We start from the raw sequence: 24065 nt of genomic DNA on the forward strand, positions 1-24065 counted from the left end.
TATATTTCATGGCATTTTTCATTTCATAGATTTATATTAAAATCTGGAATCTCCCTTTTGACTTCAACCAATATAAAAAATAGTAGTTTTCTGGTATCTAAATTTGATATGAAGTGATAGATAAATGTGATATGAACAGTACATTACATTTTACCTATGAAACACGTAACTTTTACTGGATTAAGCATTAAACAGCTTTTAAATGCCAGTCCATTAAAACCTACGTGAAAAGTAGGGTGGAAAATATTCACATAACTTTTCACGTAACTATAATATGATTATTATTTTGAGTGTGATACATATTGAAAATGACAGTTCAGAAAAAACAATGATCAATTACACAGTTCGAAAAAATCTTGTGATTTTACATCTTATAAGATGCACATGAATGGAACGTCGTATTTCACTCAATTTTATATTCATGAACATGTACAATTGTGTGATTTGAAAATTACATGGCTTGAAATCGAACAAAATAAAAACAAAAGATCGATAGCAACAGTGCACGACTCGAACCGAGAAACATTAGGCCACAAAGCACATCAGTTAATCTACTGAGCCATAGATGCACATATCTGTCTAATGAATAATTGATACATATAAATCCAAACAGCGGCACATGGTAGTCGAGTGCAGATTACATTCGGAGCCTGTAGAATTCAGTGCGAATGGAATTTTTACGTCATTTGACAAGTTAAGTAGTTATGGATTGTATCGTTTGTAGAATTATGTCACCTGTAAAATTCATAATTTCTTTCTGTGTAGTTGTACGAAATTTTAACCGACTAAATTCAACTTATTGTTTTGTGATCGCGGGGTTTTTCGTGTATATGTGAAACAAAGTATCGCAGTAGTGCGGTAAAACTTCATTTCAATCGAATATTATTAGATGAAAATGTAATTTATGGCCAGCATATCCATTTTACTTTTGTTGCCAAACTGAAATGAAGCTCCCAGAATCCATCGTCGATTAAATAACGGTATCTAGTCACTTGAAGTTTTGTTTACTCAGTTTCAAGTACCAAGTAGTCTACCTGCTTCATTGTTTTCATGTTTGGTAGTGAGCAAGTTGGAATGAATAGGCACGGACATCAACTCGACAACCAAAACTCTCTCCGGCCAGAATTATAAACAGAGGGTGGCGGTTCACATTAGAGTTTTCGACTATCACCAGCAAGTTTGAATCGATAATTTTCGACTGTTTGAAATGTATTGAGATGTGTTTCAAAGTATTAAAAATGAAAACTGAAAAAGGGGCTAAATTAATTTATATTTATTTTGTAATTGATATTTCAGTTATCATGACTGCTTTACCTTTCATCCATTAGCTTGAACCAATTTGAATGTTTACACGAACCTTATTTGAAGGCCGTTCACTCATTAAATTGCAAGAGATATTTTATTTCAAGAGATCAACTGACGTCAATATGGGCCACATTTGGTTTCAATTGAATTGAATGAAGTTTTACAGCACTGTTTCTCAGAGTTCCGACTTCCGAACTGCTAAGGTTTTCATGTCCAGAACGGCAGAAAAGGAATATGCTGATAAATAATAAATCATGTGCAATTATCATGTATGAATACTGAATAAAGTTGATTTCATTTGAGGATAAACTCGCGGATTGTAAACAAAGAGCGCAACTCGTTAATATATTTTCTCCTCCTGTTCCAGACAGCACATAACAAATCTGCTCAGTAGATGTATACATCACGATTGGGTTCGATTTTTGTTTTCGTACCACAATGCTCGTGCTCGTTTTGAGTACCTTCAAAAATCAAATCTCAAATTCTGGTCGTGTTGGCAGCTCTGTAGTGTAAACATACCCGCTTGTGAGGAATTCTGGCAACCGTCAGAAGACTGGCTGCATTCCGGCTGCTGTCAAAATTGTTCAGGCTAAATTGCTTCATTATCTCGCCGTATGTGCCTTGTTTATTTCTCTCTTCCTTCTTTTTTCTTTTTTTTACGACTTCATTTGATATTTGTCAATCCCGCAAGTACATACAAAAAACGAATCTTGAGACGAGTTAAACGAGATTGAAATATGTGTATGTTTGGTAGTGAGAAAGCACTGTTATTGGCAATAACATTTTCATAATTAGTATGTATGAAGGGCAATAATTTATTGCCTTTCATATGTACTTTTTAATGAAAAAATGAAACCAAGACGCTAAAAATGTAGAACCGATTCAAAACGGTTCTGCCAATCTTGTATGGCAAGAATCTGGCAGAAACAGAACCGGTAATAACCGCTAGGCGAAATTCTCTGCCGGAAACGGTTGTTGTTCCGGACTTTTGCCGGAATTCTGGCAGAATTCCGGCAAAAATGGCTGGCAGACATAGCCAACCGTCTGGGGCGAAATCTGCCCGCCGAGTACAAGTGGGTACACTCACCAGCGTAGCTCAGTAGCGGCCCTTACACGAGTCATTAAAAATGTCATTACTAAAAAAAAATATCATTTTAATGAACGTGTAATGGTGCACTAATGACGAAATTTCTAACAAATTTGAAATACATCATTACTTAGTCATCATTTAAAATGACGTTTTTAATGCTCGTGCAAGGGCCGCTAGTACGGTGATGCCAAACTTAATACTCACTTTTTTAAACTCGGAATGAGAATTAGGTACTATAGAATCAAAACTGAAAACCATCAATGCCATTACAATTTGGTGTCAGTGATGCTCTTTATAGGTGAGTGTGATTGTTTAGATCAGCGATGAGTTTCATCTTTACCATCATTTTACGGAATGCATCTTAAATTATGAGGTGAACTGATGAATAGTAGAAAATGAGCCTCATGAGAAAATTCTGGTTCCAAACTATAACGCTAATGCTACGTGGTACGAGTATTCTGCGCACGAAACGATTCCACTATCACTTGTATCCACAACCAGTTCGAATTTGTAACAAATTATAAACTTTTCACGATATCAATACCTAGTCTATCGTCCGTGAAAAAATGTTTAGAATTTTTGCGTTTCGACGATTTGCTTCGCGCCATGTTTTTTTTTCAAACTGTGAAATGAAAAAGAAGAACAATTCCGTTACGCTTCGTTATCGAGACAAACTAACATTTTCTTTTCAAACTATCGTTAATCTAATATGCATTCTTAGAATTAATATCACAACCCAAATAGTAAAACTGAACATTGTTTCCTTTTCCTGCGGTTTAAACCAGTGCAAACTTTTTTTTTACTCCATTAGACGAAAACGTATCGATGTGAAACGAAAGCACAAATCCGGTCTTTTTTTTTGTGTGTTAAATTCTCGATTGCCGTACGTCTAAATGTTTTTGGCGTATAATGTGCTGTAAAAACTCAGCTTTCTTCCAGACGTCATTGTGACTCATAGGAATATCATTCTTTTTTTTTTCTTCACTACAAATTCCTTTAGCATTTCAACGTAATACTTTTAGTCTGTCGATTTTACGTCGGGCATCCTCGGTTAGGAGCTTATTCTTTTAAAAAAATCGATCGGGGATAGTGATTAGTTGGGGAGTTGGAGTAGTTTTTGTTTTGCGATCCGTACTCTGTTTTAAAAATTGCTGGAGACTTCTCTCTCTTCTATAAAGATTTCCTTTTCCGGGGGTTTCGTTTAAAAAACATTTAGGTTAGTTATATTTCTTTAAGATTATCTATGGTTTCACTAGTATTAAACTGAATTATCACTTTTTACATACGTCTCCTTCAGTTTTAGGGCAATTACTTTTTTTTCTGTTTTGCGAGACCAAGAGCACTGAATTTAATCCAGCCTGTCGAGCTCTTGTCTGCGCCTAAATTTTTAATTAATTTGTGCAAAGACAAAGCTACTTAGTTAATATTTGGTTTTGTAAAATAAAATATCAAAAAGTGTACAAAAAACGTAATTTCGATCAATTTACTTCTTGTTATATATATATAATTAGTATCTTAATTACGATATTGACTACTTATTAATATCTACTCGCACTGATCAATCGCACGCGTCTCATTCTACTCATACTCTTTTACATTGTTTTGTTAGTTTTGGGTCAACCTTAGTTCACGTTTCCCAAAATGTTTGGAAATACTGGCCGAACGGTGTCCCGAGATCATCCGATTACACGTTTATTTTTTGTTAAAGATTAGTCTAAATTTAATTTTCTAGTTCTGTCACTTATCGGCTAGATACTCTATGCGGTGAACGCTATCCTATGTAGTCATCGTATTAATCCAATTGATTTGGGTAAGCTACTAGTCTGCTAGTCACCTTCGATCCGATTCAAAGTGTTTGTTTTTTTTTCCATTTGGCTCGGGAAACCAGATTAACCGCAATGGAGTACGCGTGTCTGACGGCGAACTCAGGATAGAAGCTAGCTTGAATGATCGTTCCACGTTCAACAATCTTGTTACATAGGTTTGACAACAGCTATACAGTTTCCGTTTACAAAAAAAAAAACAACCATCAATATTCATTAGTATCCGAAGAAAATCAAACATCAATTTGACGAACGTTTAACGAAAAGCACTAAACGATGTTTCAACGAAAGCAGCTGTCATCGATGGCGTCACTTACTCACGCGCACTCACGCTGCGCTGTCAGCCCACTCATTTTCGTCGATGAAAGCGACTGTTGCTGAGATGCTCCGTTTGGCGAATGTAGTCGGCACATTTGCGAGCCCGGGTTCGTACGACCCGTACCAGACCGTTGATTCGGAGCGAATGGCTAACGTTCCGTCGCCAGCGAGCCGTTCCGGATCGGGCACCCAGACCGCGCCGTCCGGTGCCGGATCCGGTTAAACTTGCGCTGCTGCTTGTGTTGGCGATGTCGTTGAAGGTCCCACCACCGGTACTTTCCTCGTTAGTGGCGTTGCCACTGTAGTACAGTGGACAACCGTATAGCTCTTGGCACTGGGCACAAGGAGGTGGCGGAAGTTGTCCACTCGATTGATCCGACTGAGCCGGTGATGATGAATGGTGCTGACATTGTTCCTGTTCTCGGGTGAGGTTGGAATACGCATGGAAGTACAGGCGGTTCTGGGCGGTTAGGTTGATGTGATAGGATTTGTTGAAGAACTGAGAGGCGGCGGCCACATTCGCCGTCGATGAGGTGATACTGAACGGAGGCTGCTGGTTTAGGGATACCGAGCTTCCCAGCCGCTGTCGATTGTCGCTGCTGGCATCGACAGCGTTGTTGATGGCGTTGGCGTTGTTGATGCTGGTCGTCGATCTGGTCGTGTTCAAACGTGGCCTGGAGGTGATGGTGGTGGTGGACGTGTTCAGAAGTTTGTCATCGTTCGTGTTTTGATTGATATTACGATAGGTTTGATTGTAGCTGCCCAGAAAAATTGACGACGACGAGGTCGAAGATGCCGACGACAGATTCTGGCTGAGATTCACTGAGTTCCTGGTTAAGTTGGTTTGCTTCTCGAAACGTCGCAGGTCGGGCGATATTATACTGTACATGTTTGCCGCTGGAGTGTTAGTTGTCGTGGACAGCGTCGAGGTAAAAACGTTTCGCTGCTTCAGTTCCAGCTTGTTCCCGGAAGAACATGACATTGCAACTGAATTGTTCAACCGCTCTTCGCTGAAGCTTCCCTTCCGTTCGCTCTTCGGTGTGTCACTGCTCTTGATCAGATAGTCACAGTTATCGACCGTGCAGATGTCGTAGTTACTGTGGTCTAAAAAATGGTTCGTACAACAGTTTTCCACAATTTCGCTTTCATGGTGAAAAATGATTGCGTTCGCTTCGTCACCATTTTCCGCGCGCCAAATCGAGACGGTCTTGAACTCGGAAGATGCTGACGGCGATGATTTCTTGAGCAGTTCTTCGATCTTACAGTTGGATGAACTCTGCAGAGGTGGTGTCGGTATTGGTATCGGTATCGGAGGTAGCGGTTGATGCTGGATTCGATTCGGGCTGTAGTCGTTGTCACTGCTATCGTACCGTCTCCGTTCGCTAGCCGTTTCGCTTACGTCAGCACCGCCGGATTCGGTTCCGCTTCTACCACGTCCACTACTCCCGGCGTCCACCAGGCTAGATATCGAGCTGATTCTGGACTTGTTTGATTTGCTTTCGTCTAACCCGGCAAGAAAGTTCCACTTGATTTTTGACGGGGAATGAAATAACTCCGGAATGTTGATATCAATGTCATCGAAGTCGTAATCGTTCGTCGTTAGTTCCGACAGTTGACCAATATTTTCGATCGTTATTTTGGACGGTGTCAGAATCATTTGACTGCCAGCGCTTCCCTTCTTGGCACCCCGTTCACCGACATGCTGCAGCTGACGTTGCGTGGTAGATGTCGTAGAGCTTGTGGTTATCGATCCTCCCGGTTGATCGCTGGATGTACTCTCGATAATCGATAGGTTCGATCCAGTGATGCTGTTCTCCTGCTGACTGTCGTTGTAGTCGCTACCGTCGGTTGGTGGCAACGGTAGCGGCTGCAGCCGAGGTAACTGTTCACGTTTCTGATCCAAGAAGTGTCGTCTTTGATCGGACTCGATTTGTTTCATCTCCAGTGCGGTTTGAATTTGGGTTTGCGTCTGAATTTGCCGTATGTTTTCTCCACTGATCGAACAGTAAGAGTTTTCACTTTCGTCTCCGGTGTAGTAACTGCACTGAAATCGCGCTGGGTTTATGTTGAAGTTAGAGATGGTAGCGTTGGATCCACTGTCGTGTAGACCGGATGGTGATTCGAGACCTCCTCGACTCCTGTAAGTTTGCTGTGAATGATGAGAATGATGGGAACAGCAGCTGACACCACTGAGCGGAGTAGCCCGCTTGGAACGACTCCCGCCACTACGAGGAGTGCTTCGATTGCTGCGGTGACTGACCCGTGACGTACAACTCACGTTGGACGGTCTTCGGGATACACTCCGGTTCACGATGAAGTATTGCTGGATCTCTTCGTCGTCATCCGTCGTGGTCAGGTTACCCCGCGAACAATGACAATTCTCGGCGTACATCGTCGAAGCACTGCCTCGATGGCGTTCATCTTCGGTACAAGTTGCCGTGGTACCAGCGACTTCCTCTTCCGGTGTTTCCTCATCATCGGTTCTCGTTTGCCTTGCCTGGAAGCTGGTGCTGCTCGCCTGCCGACGGTGATAGTGATGATGATGGTGATGACCGTGGCCACCACCGGAACTGCTGGCCGTTTCACTGCGCAGACTCATTCTACTTCTGCTGAGGCTGTCGCACTTCCGGCTCATGCCCGGGGTCGTGTTCCGGCTGCTGCAATGATGATGATGATGAAGATACTTCGGCGGCTGACGCTGACGGTCGTCCGCGTTGCCGTCGTTGTCCTCTTCGTCATGCTCAACGCTGGCGTACTGTGAATTGACAAACGAGTGAAGAGGAGTCGAGGCGGTGCTCTTCAGTCAAGGTCCTGTGTTCTGGCAGACAGGTACTTGCTGATGATGGTGATGAGGCGCACAGGTAGCAGTTCGCATTTGAGTATTTCTTGCGTTCTCGGCACAACGTTCGGAAGCAGCTGTTGGTCGGGATTTCGATTTCAGGGGGGGGGGGGAAGAGAAAGAAAAGTGACATTAGTGCTTTTTACTGGAACATCTCATAATCCTGGTATGTTGATATGCTCGGGCAATGTTTCGACTATAAAGTAGGTAAAATTCGAAAAATGCAAAAATTTAACATGCAACTATAGATTTAATCATGTATTAAGAGCGAACCATTTCATAGAAATTGAGTCTTCATGCAGTCTACAATAAATGGAAATTGTTAAAACACTACATTCATCAAGGCTAAACTTATCGCAATTGGCTGTGGAACGTGATATGTTTTGCCAAGTTGAGATTGGGTTTTGTATGGAATTGTTGATGTAAGTGGGCGTGTGTGTATTGATGCCTATGGCAGGATGTTTTTGTGTTGCGTGTTTTGTTCAGATGTGTCACTTGTGTTTACCTGGTTATCTAACACCTTATTGTAATATTTTTCTGAGACTAGTATTTGCTTTACGATTTTATTTCCTACATTTGCGTTTCCCGTGGATGCTTCCTGATTCATTATCCAACAAGACTCATCAGCTACGTTGCTTTGGCATTTATATGCGAAGAATATGATACTTACCGGAACTAAAAAACCTATATCAAAACAACATTGAAAATAGCCGCTTTCCTTAGACCCAGATTAGGGCAAACCAAATTTTCTGGCTACTGGTTAATTTCATAAAAACAATCTCAAAAAATGATGACATTAGAGTTTGTATAAGGTTTTACACCAACATGACATAACCTCACAAAACAAACTGAATAATCATCGTTTGACGACTATCAGTGGTCTGTTTACGATTTTTCCGCGTTAAAACAAATGAAATAATCGAACTAGATTTTGCGTTTGTCATAAGCAGTAAGAGGCAATCAAGCGGAAATAGAGAAGAAATGATTTATTTTTGTGAATTTTGAACCCCAAGTTTTAAAACGTGATCTGAGCCGAAGTACAAAACTACGGCAACAATGTACAGGCCCATCACACAGCACTTAAGTTGGTTTTTACTGTTCTGACGTGTTGTGTGTGATAAGCATGTACATATATTAGTGTCTGTGAACTCCAGGTATTGCTGGCTATGCAATTTACCGTTTTCTTCAGATAGAATAATAAAACCAGGATAAAGGTCTTTATACTCAAAGCAAAGCTTTGGTATTACATTCCTGTAGTGGAATTTGACCTTCTGTTTCAACAGACTTCGCAGCCGATTCATAGTGTACAGAACCATTACATGGCTGGTGCTACGATCCTATTGACACTACGCATCCTTCCAGGTCGGGCTCGAACATACGACAACTGGTAACTTCTTAATTTTTCAAAAGGCACGGATGGGATAGCCATCAATCTGTAGGTTTTAATAACAGCTTTAAAATAAAAATTATCAAAAAAAATTAAATCCCTGATTATTTTTTTTAACTTTTTCGGATTATTTTGTAATTATAGAAATTTAATTTTTTTCAGTGTATATTTTTTTAGAGTGCCCAATCGATTCCCTACAACTTCTTCCTGAACGCCATTTTTGTACAATTCTCGGTTGATTTTCCAGAAGGCCGTAACAGCAAGCGACAGTTTCTCTTTGTTCACTCTCTCTTTCGATTATTGTGATGTGATCTAAAAAGATTTTCTTGGATTTCACAGTTCTGTTTGGAAGTCGAACGTTTCGAGCATCATTCTATGCAAAGAGTTAAGTGATAAACGTGTAAACCGCTTGGTAATTAATAGAAGAGAAAGGAAACAAAGAGAAACTGTCACTTGCTGTTACGGCCTTCTGGAAAATCAACCGAGAATTGTACAAAAATGGCGTTCAGGAAGAAGTTGTAGGGAACCGATTGGGCACTCTAAAAAAATATACACTGAAAAAAAATTAATTTCACGGCCTGTCACGGCCTTCTGGAAAATCAACCGAGAATTAACGGTTTCCGAGTTACAGTTAGCAACACACCGGACGGCGTAGCCCAGAAGGTTAGATGATACAAAAAACATCATTTGACACATACAATTAGAGTGCAATATTCGAAACTCACATCACTGTTCCGCGTTAAAACATTATTACGCACAATTAGAGATGTCGTAATATTGATCGATTAATCGAGTAATCGAATAATAACCCAGATAATCGAGTTGTATTTTATCGATTAGCCCAAAACTAATATTCGATTATTGAGCTAATCGAATAATTCAAAAAATCCCGTAGTTATAATCGAAAAAATAATCGAGTAATCGATTAATAACCCAGATAATCGAATAAATTTTAATCGATTAGTTTCAAAATTATATTCGATTATTAAATGATTGGCACATTGTCGCTAAGCTGATTTACCGGTAGCGACACCTGCCAATGAAAAATGGAACCAAGAAAAGGAGGATTCTTTCGGAAATTTTCATATCGGCAGTAGTGATTTGCAACATTTTTAACGTTTATTCAATAGTACAAATAGATATCAGCAATAAAAGTACACTCGGAGTAGAAGAAAACCGATTTCAAAGTGATTACTACTACTGTTTTTAGTGTAAACTATGATTAAACATGGAAAATCTTCAGAAATGTGTGAAATTGGGTAAGGTTAGGTTTTTTCGGATCAACATTTTTTTAAACAAAAACCAGTGTAATGTTAATTTCTCGAGTACTAGAATGTATAGCGATCGAGTACTATTTATTTTGGATACTTTATTTGTTATTTCCAGGCAGTTGAAAAGTGGTATCAAGTTTAATACTCTACTCTGAATAAACGGTAGATTTCGCACAATAAACTAAGATCAACATTACCACCTCAGAGTAAAAACTTTTTCTTGAACTTCTACTATGATTTTTCAAATGAACTTGCCCGTTTTCATAAGAAATCGTTAAAAAGGTGAAGAATTTAGAAAATTTCCTACCGATTTGACAGCTCTTGCTAAAAGTATCATCTCTAGACAAGCAGCGCCTCTACATTTCAGTTTTGCGACAATATGCCAATCGAGTAATTCGAAAATTCCGACATCCCTACGCACAATCACTTCAAATGCGCACAAATTCTAAATAAATACCCTTTCTACTAAGAGTTTACGTCATTTTTACATATCGGTTTAGAAATTGATATATATCGTAACACATGCGAACAGAGTTGCCAGGTTATTTTTTCAAAAATCTTTCTCTAACTCAGAAATTTATCATATATACAATGAAATTTAGGCCGGGCGTCATTTTCAGTGAGCAAAAAAATTCTCCCTCCTATCGTATAGAGGCCAAAACTGTAAAGACCTAGCAAGATCTGACAAAATCTAGGAAAATTTGGAAAATCTGAGAAAATTTGAAAATCTGGCAAAAGATCTGGTTAGTTTGGGTGTCTGGCGAAGCGAGAATAATCTGGCATTTGTCAGACAAATCTGGCAACGATGCATGCGAAAAACATCAAAACAATTTGAAAGCAGTTTCAAAAAGACTGTCCTTTTTAGATTTTTAATGGTTTGTTTTGCTTTTACACTTCTCATTAGTTTTTTGGTTAATAAACATGTTACTAAAACCAATTTCATTTTGGTTTTCTTTGTGCTGTCCTTCACCAATGATGGGGATAGATAAATAGAAACAAATTTTCTGATTTTAATAACAAAATTAGTTGTCAAAGAGAATTTCGTGTTGGATTGAAATATTGCTAGTTTGTGTTAAGGATATTTGCCAACTAGACACATTCTCTAAAAATAAGAGTTTTTTTTCAGCAAAGTAAATTCTCAATTTTAACTAATTTCATAGTTATTTTTGGAAATTTTGTTGTTAAAATAAATAATTCGAATTAGGCGCAGAGCTAATTTCGTTCGTTCCGTGCATGAAAAGAATTTTAAGCCGCAGGTTTCTTAAGTAATTATCAACACTTGAAAGATCGTGCGACGCAACCGAACAAACATCTCAACAGCTTCTAGAGTACATTGTGCAGCTTCTGGGCAGCGAAAAAGTACTTTCAAGTTGCCGAAAGTACCACGCGATAAAGTTCACGCGGAACTTCTATTCAAAAATAAGACGCCTATTGTCTCATCCAATTACCCTACAATAAGAGAAGAATTCATTTTCACTGGCAAAAGCGATGTTTGTTTACAATTGCCTCGTTGCTTCTTAATAACCATCAGTGAGAAGTGTTGATATCAAATAAAGATGTTTTTTTACTGAATTGGTAGCACTTCATTTTTTGCTACAAGAATGATACATTACAACCAAACAAATACGAATTTTCGGAAAGCCACTCGCACACAAATACAACCGCAAGTGGTGCCAGATTTTTCGTCATGTTTATCGCGTTGCCAGATCTACGGTTCTTCCCTCTGCTGATTTCTGGTTGCAGGGTCACTAGTCTCATCTTGTCTAAGCTCCAACACATTCGCCCTTGGATTGCCCGTAAAAAAAATAAACTATTGATTTTACAGCATAAACAATTGATTCACAATTAGATCTCTGGGTAACAATACATTTTATTGTATCTTGATAATATTTTTTTCATTTTCAACAATTCAATATATTGTTTCTACGATTCTACAATTGAATTGATTGTACACGTGGAGTTTCAAACAATATGCAAACTGTACATTTGATTGTTTTCCAAGAAAACATGTATGAGAAAATTTTATGATTTGAATTGTTACGATACTTAAAAACCTAAAAGCATATTCACAATTAATTGAATAGTGTATAACAAAACATAAAAAAAATTTTAATGGTCTAAGCAAAATTGTGGAAGGTTTTGTAACAACAAATCGTATGGTTTTTCTACAATATTTTTTATTCGGGTAGACCTTTGTGTTTTTTATTATGCCAAGAGAAAAAAATTATTGATAGCTGTCAAAGTTGAATTTCTTCCATCGGCATTTCATTTGGGTCGTTATCGTGAATAACCTAATTAGGTTTTGTACCGTCACTGTTAGTCACAATTTATTTAACAGTACTGTTTATATGATTGCAAGGCTTTGGTTTATCATAAGTCAGACATAAGGCAAAACTCATGGAGGCAATACTGCTGAACTGTCAAGGATAAACTCTTGTGCAATTTTTTATGACACTATAAAAACCTAATTAGGTTTTATAAGATGGCATAACAAATGAACTCGTGATGAATAAAGTTCATGTCTGACGTGTACTGGTGGTTTGTTACACATTTCGAATAACACATATTTAAACTAAAATAAATATACATTTGCATTTGGTTGTCATTTGCACGGGCCTCACCAGACCAAAAAAAATCAAACGGGCCGCAGAGCGACCGATGACTCCTCAAGATCCATGTTCTTTGGTACGTTATATAGTAAAGTAATCATTATAATCAATACCCAACGAAAGATAGATTTCGAATCTCTAGATGCTAAAATGAGATTGGAAAAAAACATTCTTAACAGGGACAGGACTCGAGCATGCTAATATTCTCCAATAATTGGAATTGTTCTCTCAGAAAACAATAAAAACTACGGCGTTTACTACAGCTAGTCGCTTCTAAAATGGTGACGTCTTTGTTTGTATTTAAGTCTGATCCAAATATTATGGTTTTCCAAGACCTGTTGAAAAAAAAATGATTGGTTTTGAGTTGATTTATTAAAATATTATTAAACTTGTTTCTTAATTGGGTTATTCATTTTTTCTCGAATGAATTGGAATATTCGGTCAATGTTACAATGAGTGATCGATATAACACTACTGATCTGATGAAAAATCAGTGCTCATGATTCGAGAGCTAAGTGCCTCCACTATCTGTCCGATTACCCATCGGATTAAAAATTGTTACCGAGACCATAATTAGCCCACTCAGACAAAATCATGCGCATCTCCTAAGCATCGTAGATCTTCAGGTAATTCGATTCTCCAGTATAAAACGTACACCCATAATAAAGTGCGAATAATATAATGTTATGAACACTCAGGTACGTCTCCAGTTACAGGAAAAGTTGAATAAAGCAACTATCTTCAACTGCAGGATCTTTTTTTTCCAAAACTACTACCGGCCAAGGGATGCATTCCAGGTAAACCTATATAAAAACAAACCACCGTTCGCTATGAAATGATGTTAATTCAACGAATTTTGTGAGATTAAGTCATGTTCGTGTAAAATTTAATTAGAATCCAAAGTCTTATTTTCTATCGTTTCGTCACTACTAATGACTTCAGGTTCATCCACGGCAGCTCCGTAGGACTATTTACATGGTCTTCACCTACTGTCTTACTGAATTGTCGAAAACATTGAGGTTATCAGTGACGACGAAAACCTAATTGTCTCTATTTAATCAATTTAGTTTGTTAATTTCTGCTTTGATTGTCATTCAACATAAAAAATGTTTGTCGTTTTGTTTGAAACCCAACTTATTTTGGATTATTTTCATTGGTTGGTAAACGCTCATCCGCAACAGAATACTTAAACTTTCACAATCGTTTCCCACCCAGTATCAGTTGACGTTTTTTACTGTTCTTTGTTTGTTGTTTTTACAATGTCGACATACCACAGTACGCACCGGTTAACCCCTCAGTTTGTCAACGATAATTATGCATTTTTTCGCGAATTATAAAAAAAATATCATCCCGGGAAACAACAGTAAAAGGGCGGATATGGTGCGTGGGTTACCGTGGATGACATATATTTACAACTCGAAACCAAGTTGAATTCGTTGAAAGCAACCACCTTTTACAATTAATTTTTTCATCATGCATGTTATTTATGTTGTTTTTGATGTTTTAAACATAGTTTGTTCTGTAGCCGGTGTGTTAAGCGTTTTTTCTGTATGTATGTGTGTGTGTGTTTCTGTGTTCCCTCTACCGTTTCTCTTTCGTCTCCGACGTAGTGGAATGTTTTAATAATGTAAATTTCTGTCTTGATTACTTGTAACAATATTCAACACAGTTCCTCTTCCAGGAGGGATTACATACAGCAGTTTGAAGTCATAGGAAATTCAATTTTATTTTTTCTGTTGTTGAATATATAGATTCAGAGTTGTTGTTGTTGCTCTTCAACAGCCATAAAATGTTGAAGGACTAATTCGGTTCGAAATTATTATTCACTAATGGAGTACTCATAAAATTACATACTATCGATTGATTTTGTTGGTGAAAAATAAAAATTTATACCAAACACGGTTACTTCGAGATGTTCTGATAGCTTTTACTCCCTTTCAATAGCTCTGATAGCTTTTACTCCCTTTCAAACTATTTAAAAAAAAGACTAGATGAATAGAACGAGTTGATTCGATTGGTTAAACTATTTGCCTTGAACCATAATAGATTTTGAAGCCCCCCAACCCTGAAACTGCATTTCATCGAATTTAGAATGTACAGAACTATTTTTCTTGAGGAATTACATCACTGTAGAAAAAAATGAGAAGGACTTTCTTGGGGAGTTATTTTGGGATCCAAAAAAAATGGAGTAATCCGAATTTTGCATAAAGCACTTTTTAATATGTATATTTAAGTACAAAAAAATGATCAGTTTTAAAAATTGAAAAACAAAATGGCGGCTGCCCTTTGAAAATAAAACCGCATTTTTTTTATCACAAAATTGTTCATAAAAAATATATTTACAATTTTCACAATTCTTTCGGGCTGTAGCGTTTGATATTGAAAATTTTCATTGATTCCGGCCTAGATCAGTACGGTTGAATTATATCTAAATGATTTCATCTGTCAACTTGAAACAATCAACATTATAACACATCACTCAATGAGTCGTACGACTGACCCAAAGATGGCACTGTCATGAACAAATCCATATGACGTTTATGAAGACCAACTTTCAAAATACTATGTGAGAAATTTCATGACATTTCGATTAGTCAGGAAAAAGTGATAGCCATCTAAGTGACGATTCTTTTGCCATTTGCAAAACAATGGATTCAAACAGATTCGTGAGTTAATTTGTCATTGCTTCCTGATGAAAAAATACTGTTCAAGCTCAGCAATGGGTTCAAAAATGTTATCCGGACTCTGCTCCATCGAAAAGAACCATTTGCTGTTTACTGAATTTTAACATAGTCGTACAGACACCGACGTTCGTCCATGTTGATGAGGTGATGAGTCCATAAAAAAAACTTACGAATGAGGTTATATCTAATCGTAAATTGAAATTGCGTGAGATAGCTGATAGTCGTGAAGATATCAGAAGGCAGTTTGTTTACAATTATGCATGAACATTTGATCATAAGAATGCACTTTTGAAAGTTTACTCACAGCCAATCCAAAACATTAACGAGTTGATAATTCAGAGAATTGTTTGTCCATGTTCACAAGTAATAAATCCGATTTTATGCGTCGATATGCGACAATGGATGAAACATGAATCCACCACTTCATTCCGGAATCAAAACAAGCATCATCTGAGTGGATCGCAGCCGGTAAACCACGTTCGGCTTCCGCATATTGTGATGCACATGGTATAATCGTCATCGATTATTTCAAGAAAGGAAAACAATGAGTAGTGAATATTACACAGCGTTCCAATCGTTTGAATGCAAAAATCAAGGAGAAACGATCTCATATGTTTAAAAAAAAACACCGTACAATGCACCGATTCGCAAGTCGATGGCAGTGATGGTTAAATTGAAAAAAAATTATTTCGAATTGCTTCCTCCGTACTTCCACCGTGTAGTCCGAATCTGGTCCCCGGTTACTACTGGCTATTCGTTGATCTCGAAAAAAATGCTCGCCGGTAAGAAATTCTAATGTCTACATTTGGTGTTACTAAAATTCCAATTGATATTCTTTCTAAAGCAACTGAAATTCTAGAAGAAAATCTGTCAATATGTTACTATTTCGGAGAAATTTGTCGCGGGGATTAGGATATTCTGAAACAACTTTGAATCCGATCAATAGGAGTATTAATCGAGATGTTTTTTTTATTCTCCGAAAGGTAACTGAAGTGATATTTTTAGATCAAGAAGCGTTTACAAATTGATGATCCGTCATGATGTAGTCAATTTCAAAACTGATCTAAAATCTATTCACTATAACACATGGACTGAAAAGTCCCGGACTATGTTTAAACGTAACAAACTGCTCCCACATCCACCATATTCGTCAGATTTGGCTCCCAGCGACTACTGGCTGTTTGCAGACCTGCAAAAAATGCACGCCGGTAGGAAATTTCGTGCGAATGAAGAGGTTATCGCTAAAACTGAGGCAAAAGATGAATCGCTCAAAAAAGTGGTATTGAAATGTTAGAGCGGCGCTGTAATGATTGCGTTGCTCTTGATGAAGATTGCGTTGATGAATAAAGTTAATTTTGAACTAAAATAAATCGTGTTCTCTTTGTTAGGCCCTTTCCAGCCCACGTGTTAGACTATAATTGTTGGGTGGCTTCGAAGAATGTTTGATTAAGAAAAAAAACAATTTATTTAGTTCTAGTATTGGTCACTTATTTCTGTATCTGAATTCCAGACTTGAATGCTGGACCCTGATTCTGAGTCTGAATGTCGCACCATTTTTTTTGACAAACGAATTATTCAAATAACAATTTGTGGTCGGTAGCGATTTTACTCTGCTACTCGCAGTACCGTTCGAAGAATTCGTTTGCGAGCAGGATATCGTTCTTATCAAACCAGTGAGTAATCAAACAGAACGCTGAAGCACAGCTTCGTTACTTTCATTTTCGAGTTCGAAAATTATTCCAGCAGGATTTGACGAAGTACCAAGGAAGTCTGCTCATCGACGATAAAATCTACGTCAAAATAAATTTCGGACAGCTTCCTGGTCAAAAATTCTATACGGTGACGGTACGAGGAGAAGTTTTGGGTTTGCTTTTTTTTGATAAATTTGACAAAAAAAGCTGATGATTTGGCAAGGGATATGCAGCCGCGGAGCAAAGACCAAAGTATTATTCACGAATAAGACGAAGGGCTCGATGCTATACAAGCAAGAATGCCTCAAACACCGCGTAATACCTTGCAGTAAAGCCCATAAAGGTCCCGCGAAGTTTTAGTGAAATTTTGCGAGTTGCCACTACAGCCGAGAAGTCACCCAGTGGTACCGCGATAATAAAGTAGATTTCATCGATAAAAACATAAATCCCACCAACTGTCCGCCGTTCCGGCCCATCGAGAGATTTTGGGCAATAATGAAGCGGGCGTTTAAGAAAAGTGATAAAATGGCTCGGGACGCGACTCAGATGACCAAAATGTGGAACTAACGTGCCAAGGAAGTTGACTCCGGAGGTGTTTAGCGTTTTATGGGAGAAATCAAGAGGAAAGTGCAAATTTTCATTAGATACGAAAAGAAATGGTTTGTATTCATATTTTTTCTCAGAGTACAGTGATGGTTAATACAGATGTAATAACCTTATACACCAAATTTCTCTTTTGGTGTTCAGTAAAAGTGAAAGTTTAAATTAAATGTATCTTTTGGATGATGAAAAAGATGAGGTGAATTTTCAGTGAATCATTTGAAGTATTTCACCAAAGATTACTGAAAGTTTCGATAAAAAGCTTAGCAGACAAATTTACGGTAGCGAAAAGAAGAAAATGAGTTGATCTATTTCTTATTCCATTGTTTTATTTTTCAAGTAAAATTTGTCGAAAAAGGACAGATCAGGACGGTGTTATATTTACGAAATACTTGTAAATTTTTTGAAATGTTCATCATGCCTCCATAAGAAGCTACGATTGATGTTGTTGTTCCGTAACCGTTCCATGTCGGTGATAGTCGCCTGATGCCACGTGTGAATCGTTCTTACATATTGTTTTGTTTTCATCAGGAAACGTATTGGCCACCCATTTTTTACTAGGGTCGCCGTTTATTTTTCAACGGGCATAGAAGCCTCAATTAGGCTTTCTGACAGCGGCCGAAGTTGATTGATCGTCTGAATCGTGTTTAATGCATGCGTTTCCTGATGCAAACAAACCAATCTAATTTGCGTTTGTGATCGTAAGTGAGCTGTCAGAGAGCCTAATACTGGTTTGTACACCGATAAAAATATTTTGTGTATTTACATTCATTTTCATGCTCATATTTGGAGCAGAAAATTGAACAAAAAGTTACTTTACAATTCTGTATAATAGTTATTTGAAAGATACAGTTTTATTCATAGAAAAATCAATATATTCCAATGATGTTTCACATTGACGATGGTTTTCAATCAAACTTTTGATTCAACTGATATCTGTTTATTAATATGTAATAGAAATTTCATTCTTGTAGTAAAGTATGATGCTTATGATCATCATATTAACAAGAAATAGCAGCACTATGCACCCATACAATTGACATGATATGTTGAATGTGATTTCGTGCGATGACGTTGCTGTACTGAAGATTGATCTCGCTTCAAACTGACAGAGTCTGGTTGAACACAATTCGTTAAATTACTGGATTTTATAAAATTGACTCAAATCTATGACAATCAAATCCAATTGACGGGTACTTCCAAGTCCCTGCTAGGCCGCCATGTTTTTGTGACCATCATCTTTTCCGCAAAGACGAAAACAACGAAGAAGTATATAAGTTCGTTGTTGCTAAATATCTGTGATATTTAGCTGTGAAAGTTGATTTTTTTATGTTTGATTATAAATGTGATATCGCTATGAAACGTGCGGTGCCAATTGTAATACTGACTTTCACAATCGATGAAATGTTGTATTTTACTTCATTTTGTTTACTTTGCTCTCACTGACTTGCTAGCTTTGATGGCCCCGAAGGACTGAGATGTTGGTTACGATAGCACTAGCTGGAGCGCCTTATTGTTGCCACCGTGCTGGGTACTTCTCTTTTTAGATTGAACTCCAGTATATGAAAACTAGTGATGCCACCTATGCAGATTTATACTTGAATTTACAGATTTCTGATTAACGCCGCAGATATTTAAGGATAGTACTTATGATCAAATGTTAAATGGGCATTTTAGAATTTTATATCTTTAGAGTATTTAACTTTCACTTTTGCACGAGAAAATGCGATAATTTTTCCACTGTCACTGCAACAATTTAATTGCACAAACTATTTAAAACCTGCTCAAAAATTTAACCTGGCATCCCTGAGGTGCACGGCATACGGCATTTGTACTAATATTAGGGCATATTCAGGAGTGTCCTAGTTCTAGGTGCATAATTTATGTCAGTTTTAAAATTTAAATCTAGAAATTATAACAAAATAAACTGGCAGCCCCAGGAGCGTTTTATCTGTGTTTCAAATGTAGAAAAAATAGAACGGCAGCGTTTACCAGTTTTGAATTTGACAGTAGAACTTTTCGAATAAATAAAACTAAAACGACTTGCTGGGTTTACATTTGTTTCAGTTTCATTCAGTTATATTATAGACCACCCATATTAATCTTGCTGCTGCTGAATTTTCTCTTAATGTGTGATTTTTTTGCGCGAGAGTCTAAAAATTCATAACATTGTTTATAGCTAACCGCATCCAATTGAGTCGTTCTATTCACATTTCGATTCAAAATTTCCCGACTATGTGACAAATAAAACCAACCAAAACTGAGGCTTACTGCGATTACCGACAAACAATGAGGCCCGTAAATGTATGGTTTACGATACAGGGAAAAAAATTGCTCGCTTTCTCAACAGTTCAGTTTTCTCACATTTCCACCGCTGTGCGTTTGTTGGTCAAGTTGTCCCCCGTTGCACACAAGGATGGCAATGGTCCTGCTGAAGCAACTTGATAGCTTGAACTTTTGGTTTTTCTTATTTTTTTTATTCTGGTAAACTCTAGAACTCGGTTCTGTTGATAGAGAGGGGGGCAAAGTTGGTTTGATGGTGACCTTGGCATAGAGGTTTTTCGAGCAGGAACTGAAGAGGACCCTTCAAGGATCTGCAGCGGATGGAAGCGGTGAGAATGCATGGAAGAAAGAAAAAACAAGAATTGATGAGCAAAGTCAAAGGTTAAGTCACGAATGTCAGGAAGTGGCTAGGAATAAAAATGCGTGAGTTTGGGTTGAAGAAAAAGAGGAAACATTTTGAAATCTTCGGCTAAAATTACTACAGTTCTTGGCTTATTTTTCTAACTTGTATCGCAAACTCGTTGTTTCAACATTTTTTTTTGTATCAATTCTACCAATTTTTTTGGAGCCGAAAAGCCAAATTTGGCAGACACCGCAAAAATTCATCTTCAAAAGTGTAGTTGAACGTTTGACTTTCCAAAAATAAAAATTTCATATGGGAGCACTTGATTTCATTCAATGAAATATCATGCGTTTCCTTCAAGTGTCAAATGATGGTAACACATGGTATTCCAGGGTAAATGAATTTTGGTTGCCTCTAGTTTTTTTTTGTTTTTGAAAGGGAGTAAAATGTACCGATTTCAATTCGAAGAACCTACATTCTGCTGTCACATAGCAAAACCAAAATTGAACCGTAACCGAGTAATATTTAATAGTACCTGAGCACAGTATCCGACCGTGGGCCGAGTGCCGCCGGAAACTGTCCCGGGCGGCAATGCCATTGCTGCCACCGGAACAACCACTCCTATCGCCACCGGTTCCTCGTCCGCTACGACCGGCTACATCCCGCGTACGTCTATTTGGCATCGGTGAGCAAGTTGTACTAACGGTTGGTCCCGTCGTTCCGTAGTTGAGCCGGCTGCTGCCACCGACTCCGCCGCCGCCTCCTCCACCACCGGTGATTGTCAAGCTTTCGCTTCCGTAGCCCATCAGATCGACCGTACCGAAGGACAGCGTATAGTTCGGCCCCAGCAGGTTGGCACCGTCCCCTACCGGATAGGGACCCATTTCACCGTCCATGGTACCGGTGGTTCCGAACACTTGTGGGTTGTGTAATTTTTTTTTTGATATTTCGAGTTGATTTTCGTTGAGCCGTTCCGGAGTGGGGGCGGAAAGATACAGTGAAAGGTTGAAGATGCTTTTGGAGTTTTTTTTCGGTGCAAGATACTTCCACACAAAAACGAATACTAACACTCTAGCGATATTGGGAGTGGCTGCAACTGCAGCGTGTGTTTGATACAGAGGCGCGCTTGTCCTGTGAACTTTTATGTGCGATTTCCCTGGACTGGGACTGGTGCTGAGGCAGTTTTTTTTTCTGTGTTTCGTTGCGTAAGATTTGTACAAAGCTTCGGGTTGGTCATTTCAACTTTTTCTTTTTATTTGTTTATATGAAGACGGTAGAAATTTAACTTTCGACAAGTACTGGCTGGTCTTGGTTGTACTTGTTCAATTGATGTAATTTTTTTATTCACAAAGTTCTACGCTGCTTGACACGTTCGGGGTTCGTCGCCTGGTGTTCAAGCATTTTGTCTATTTGTGTGTTTTCCTAACATAGAATAGTATTTTACAGTTTTTTTTCTGTGTGCTAATAGTTTCGTAAACTAAGATTAAATAACTTTAACGAAAAGCTTCACAACAGACGAAAAGTGTTATGACAGTTCACCTACGATGGCAACACTGCTAAAGGTTATGTTTCGGTGTTAATTTACTTTGCCACAAAAAAAATGTGATGGTGATGTGCCAGCTAGTTAATATTCAGTGTGTGTTTCTACTGCTACAATAAACGGGGATTATGAATAGCGGATGTTAGGTTAGCAGCTGGATGTGGTGCGAAAGCAATGAGTTCCAAAAACTTCTATTGATGTTTTCGGTGGGGTTTGCTTATTCGGTAGCTCGTATTTGCATATGAAAGAGGAATTCAGTGCTACACTAATCAGCTAGAATTTTATAATGATATTTCCAGAAAATTTGTTAACATGCAATGGCGGACCTACGCCACGGGTTGGTAGATATGAAGGGGCGACACATCGACGAATCAGTGGTGGAATCTAAAACCGCAGCCTTCTTAGATTCCCTCCTTCCAAGAACGTAACCCGCAGTCAGCGCTCATTTGTTTAAGCCTGGTAACTACCGGGACGTGTTGAAAAGCATCGCACGAACAGCACACGTGACGAGTCGAAACCCGTCACCATCCGGAGGCAATGCGATTCAAAGCGACGACAACCAAATCACCGCCCAACTGAGCGAATGAGCTTTTATGCGGTGACGGAGTTGAGTTTTCGTTTGGTTTGATCGTTAAAATAAAACCAAAAGTCGAAATAATTAAGATAATACCGGAAAAAGAGCTGAGGTCGGGAAGGAGTGATTAAAAAAAACCGGACGGACTGACAAACAGTTTTCGAAGACATTTTTTCGCTTAATGGGCAATCAAACGAAAAGGAAATAAAATGAAATGAAATTAATGCCTGTGTCCAACCGGGAAAAGAAGACAAAGGAAAACCCGGAGAGTGTATGAGGTTGCGGCTTAACAAATTTCCTGTGGGCATTTGTATTTGTGTTACTGTCATTGCGAAACATGTTAATTAGGTGTTTGATTAATGTGGTGTTTACATTATTGCTGGTTGCCAGCATGCTGGTGTCAGTATACTGGCACGCCAGCAGCTGGCAATGTTTACACTATTGCTGGCCATTTCTTGCTGGTAAAATTTGTAAAAATTATAAACAACAATGAAATATATCCCTTAAATACTTAAGGGCTGAGGCCAGTGTGTTTTAGAGGGCTATTTTCACGCTTCAAATCTGTTTTTCTCAAAAACGGTGACGAATATCAAAAAAACCCCACTGACAATCTCTTAGAAAACCAGTTTAGATTATTCTGTGAAAATTTCAGAATGATTCATTGACTTCAGTGATCGGAAAAGTCTTTTTTCTGAAGAAAGAGTTGCATAGCTGAAAACGCCGTCTTTCAACTTGTTCATTGAACATCTCGTCTTCAAAAGCATGGATCAATAATCTATCCTGACAATGTCTACATAATTTAATTTAGATGCGATTAGTGCATAAAAAAACGCCATTTTTTATGCTCCAGTTTCCTGGTAACGTAACGAAACATGAGAAAGAAACAAAATCAGCTCAGTAAGGCTGCCAAACAAGCGGTAGCTTTATTGTATTTTATGTGATGTAGTCAAATTTGTAACTGAAAATATCAAAACATTCTTGGCCACCCGGCTACATCGAGAGTCCATGCTCTCTCGCAAATGTGCAAAATGACTACATCACATAAAATCCTATAAAGCTACCGCTTGTTTGACAGCCTTTCTGAGCTGATTTTATTTCTCTCATGTTTCGTTACGTTACCAGAAAACTGAAGCAGAAAAAATGGCGCCGCCATAGAAATCGATTTACCTTCACAAAAATAACATTCACTTCATTTTTATCGTGACAACCTATATGTATTTATGCACTAATCGCATCTAAATTAAATTATCTAGACATTGCCAGGATAGATTTTTGATCCCTGCTTTTGAAGGCGAGATATTCAATGAACAAGTTAAAAGACGGCGTTTTCAGCTATGCAATTCTTCCTTCAGTAAAAAAACTCCCGACCGCTAAAGTCAATGAATGATTCTAAAATTTTCACAGAATAATCTAAACTAATTTTCTAAGAGTTTGTCAGTTGGGCTTTTTGATATTCGTCACCGTTTCTGAGAAAATATGATTTGAAGCGTGAAAATAACCCTCTAAATCATCCTAATCATCATCAACCCTTAAATCATCAATCACATTTTTTATATCGAACGCGAACGAATGTTTTCAACTGAGAAAAACATGAAATACGTTCGAGAAGTACAATATTTTTATTCCGTCAGCATGAAATTCAGAGCGATCAGAAATTTCTATGCTGGCAACAACCAGCAGATGGCAAGCATTTACATTATGGTGGTAG

General features: G+C 38.1%; 1 protein-coding gene across 20 annotated transcripts in view; it reads right to left on the reverse strand.

Annotated features, from left to right (window-relative positions):
• Positions 1–7277: 7277 nt before the first annotated feature.
• Positions 7278–24065, reverse strand: part of LOC131438815 (glucose transporter type 1) — a 611808-nt gene continuing 595020 nt past the window's right edge. For 11 of the 20 annotated variants that reach the window (XM_058609128.1, XM_058609117.1, XM_058609114.1 and 8 more), the window contains 2 exons: positions 20779–21159; positions 7293–7452 (listed from right to left, as the gene is read on the reverse strand). In XM_058609128.1, the coding sequence (XP_058465111.1) occupies positions 7340–7452; positions 20779–21159 (494 nt within the window). In that variant the 3' untranslated portion in view covers positions 7293–7339. Of the gene's footprint in view, positions 7453–18635; positions 20212–20778; positions 21160–24065 lie in introns of those variants that run through there. The other 9 variants (XM_058609121.1, XM_058609120.1, XM_058609124.1 and 6 more) reach the window with 5 other exon arrangements.

This window comes from Malaya genurostris, chromosome 3 (genome assembly GCF_030247185.1).
Source record: "Malaya genurostris strain Urasoe2022 chromosome 3, Malgen_1.1, whole genome shotgun sequence".
Taxonomy (NCBI): domain Eukaryota; kingdom Metazoa; phylum Arthropoda; class Insecta; order Diptera; family Culicidae; genus Malaya; species Malaya genurostris.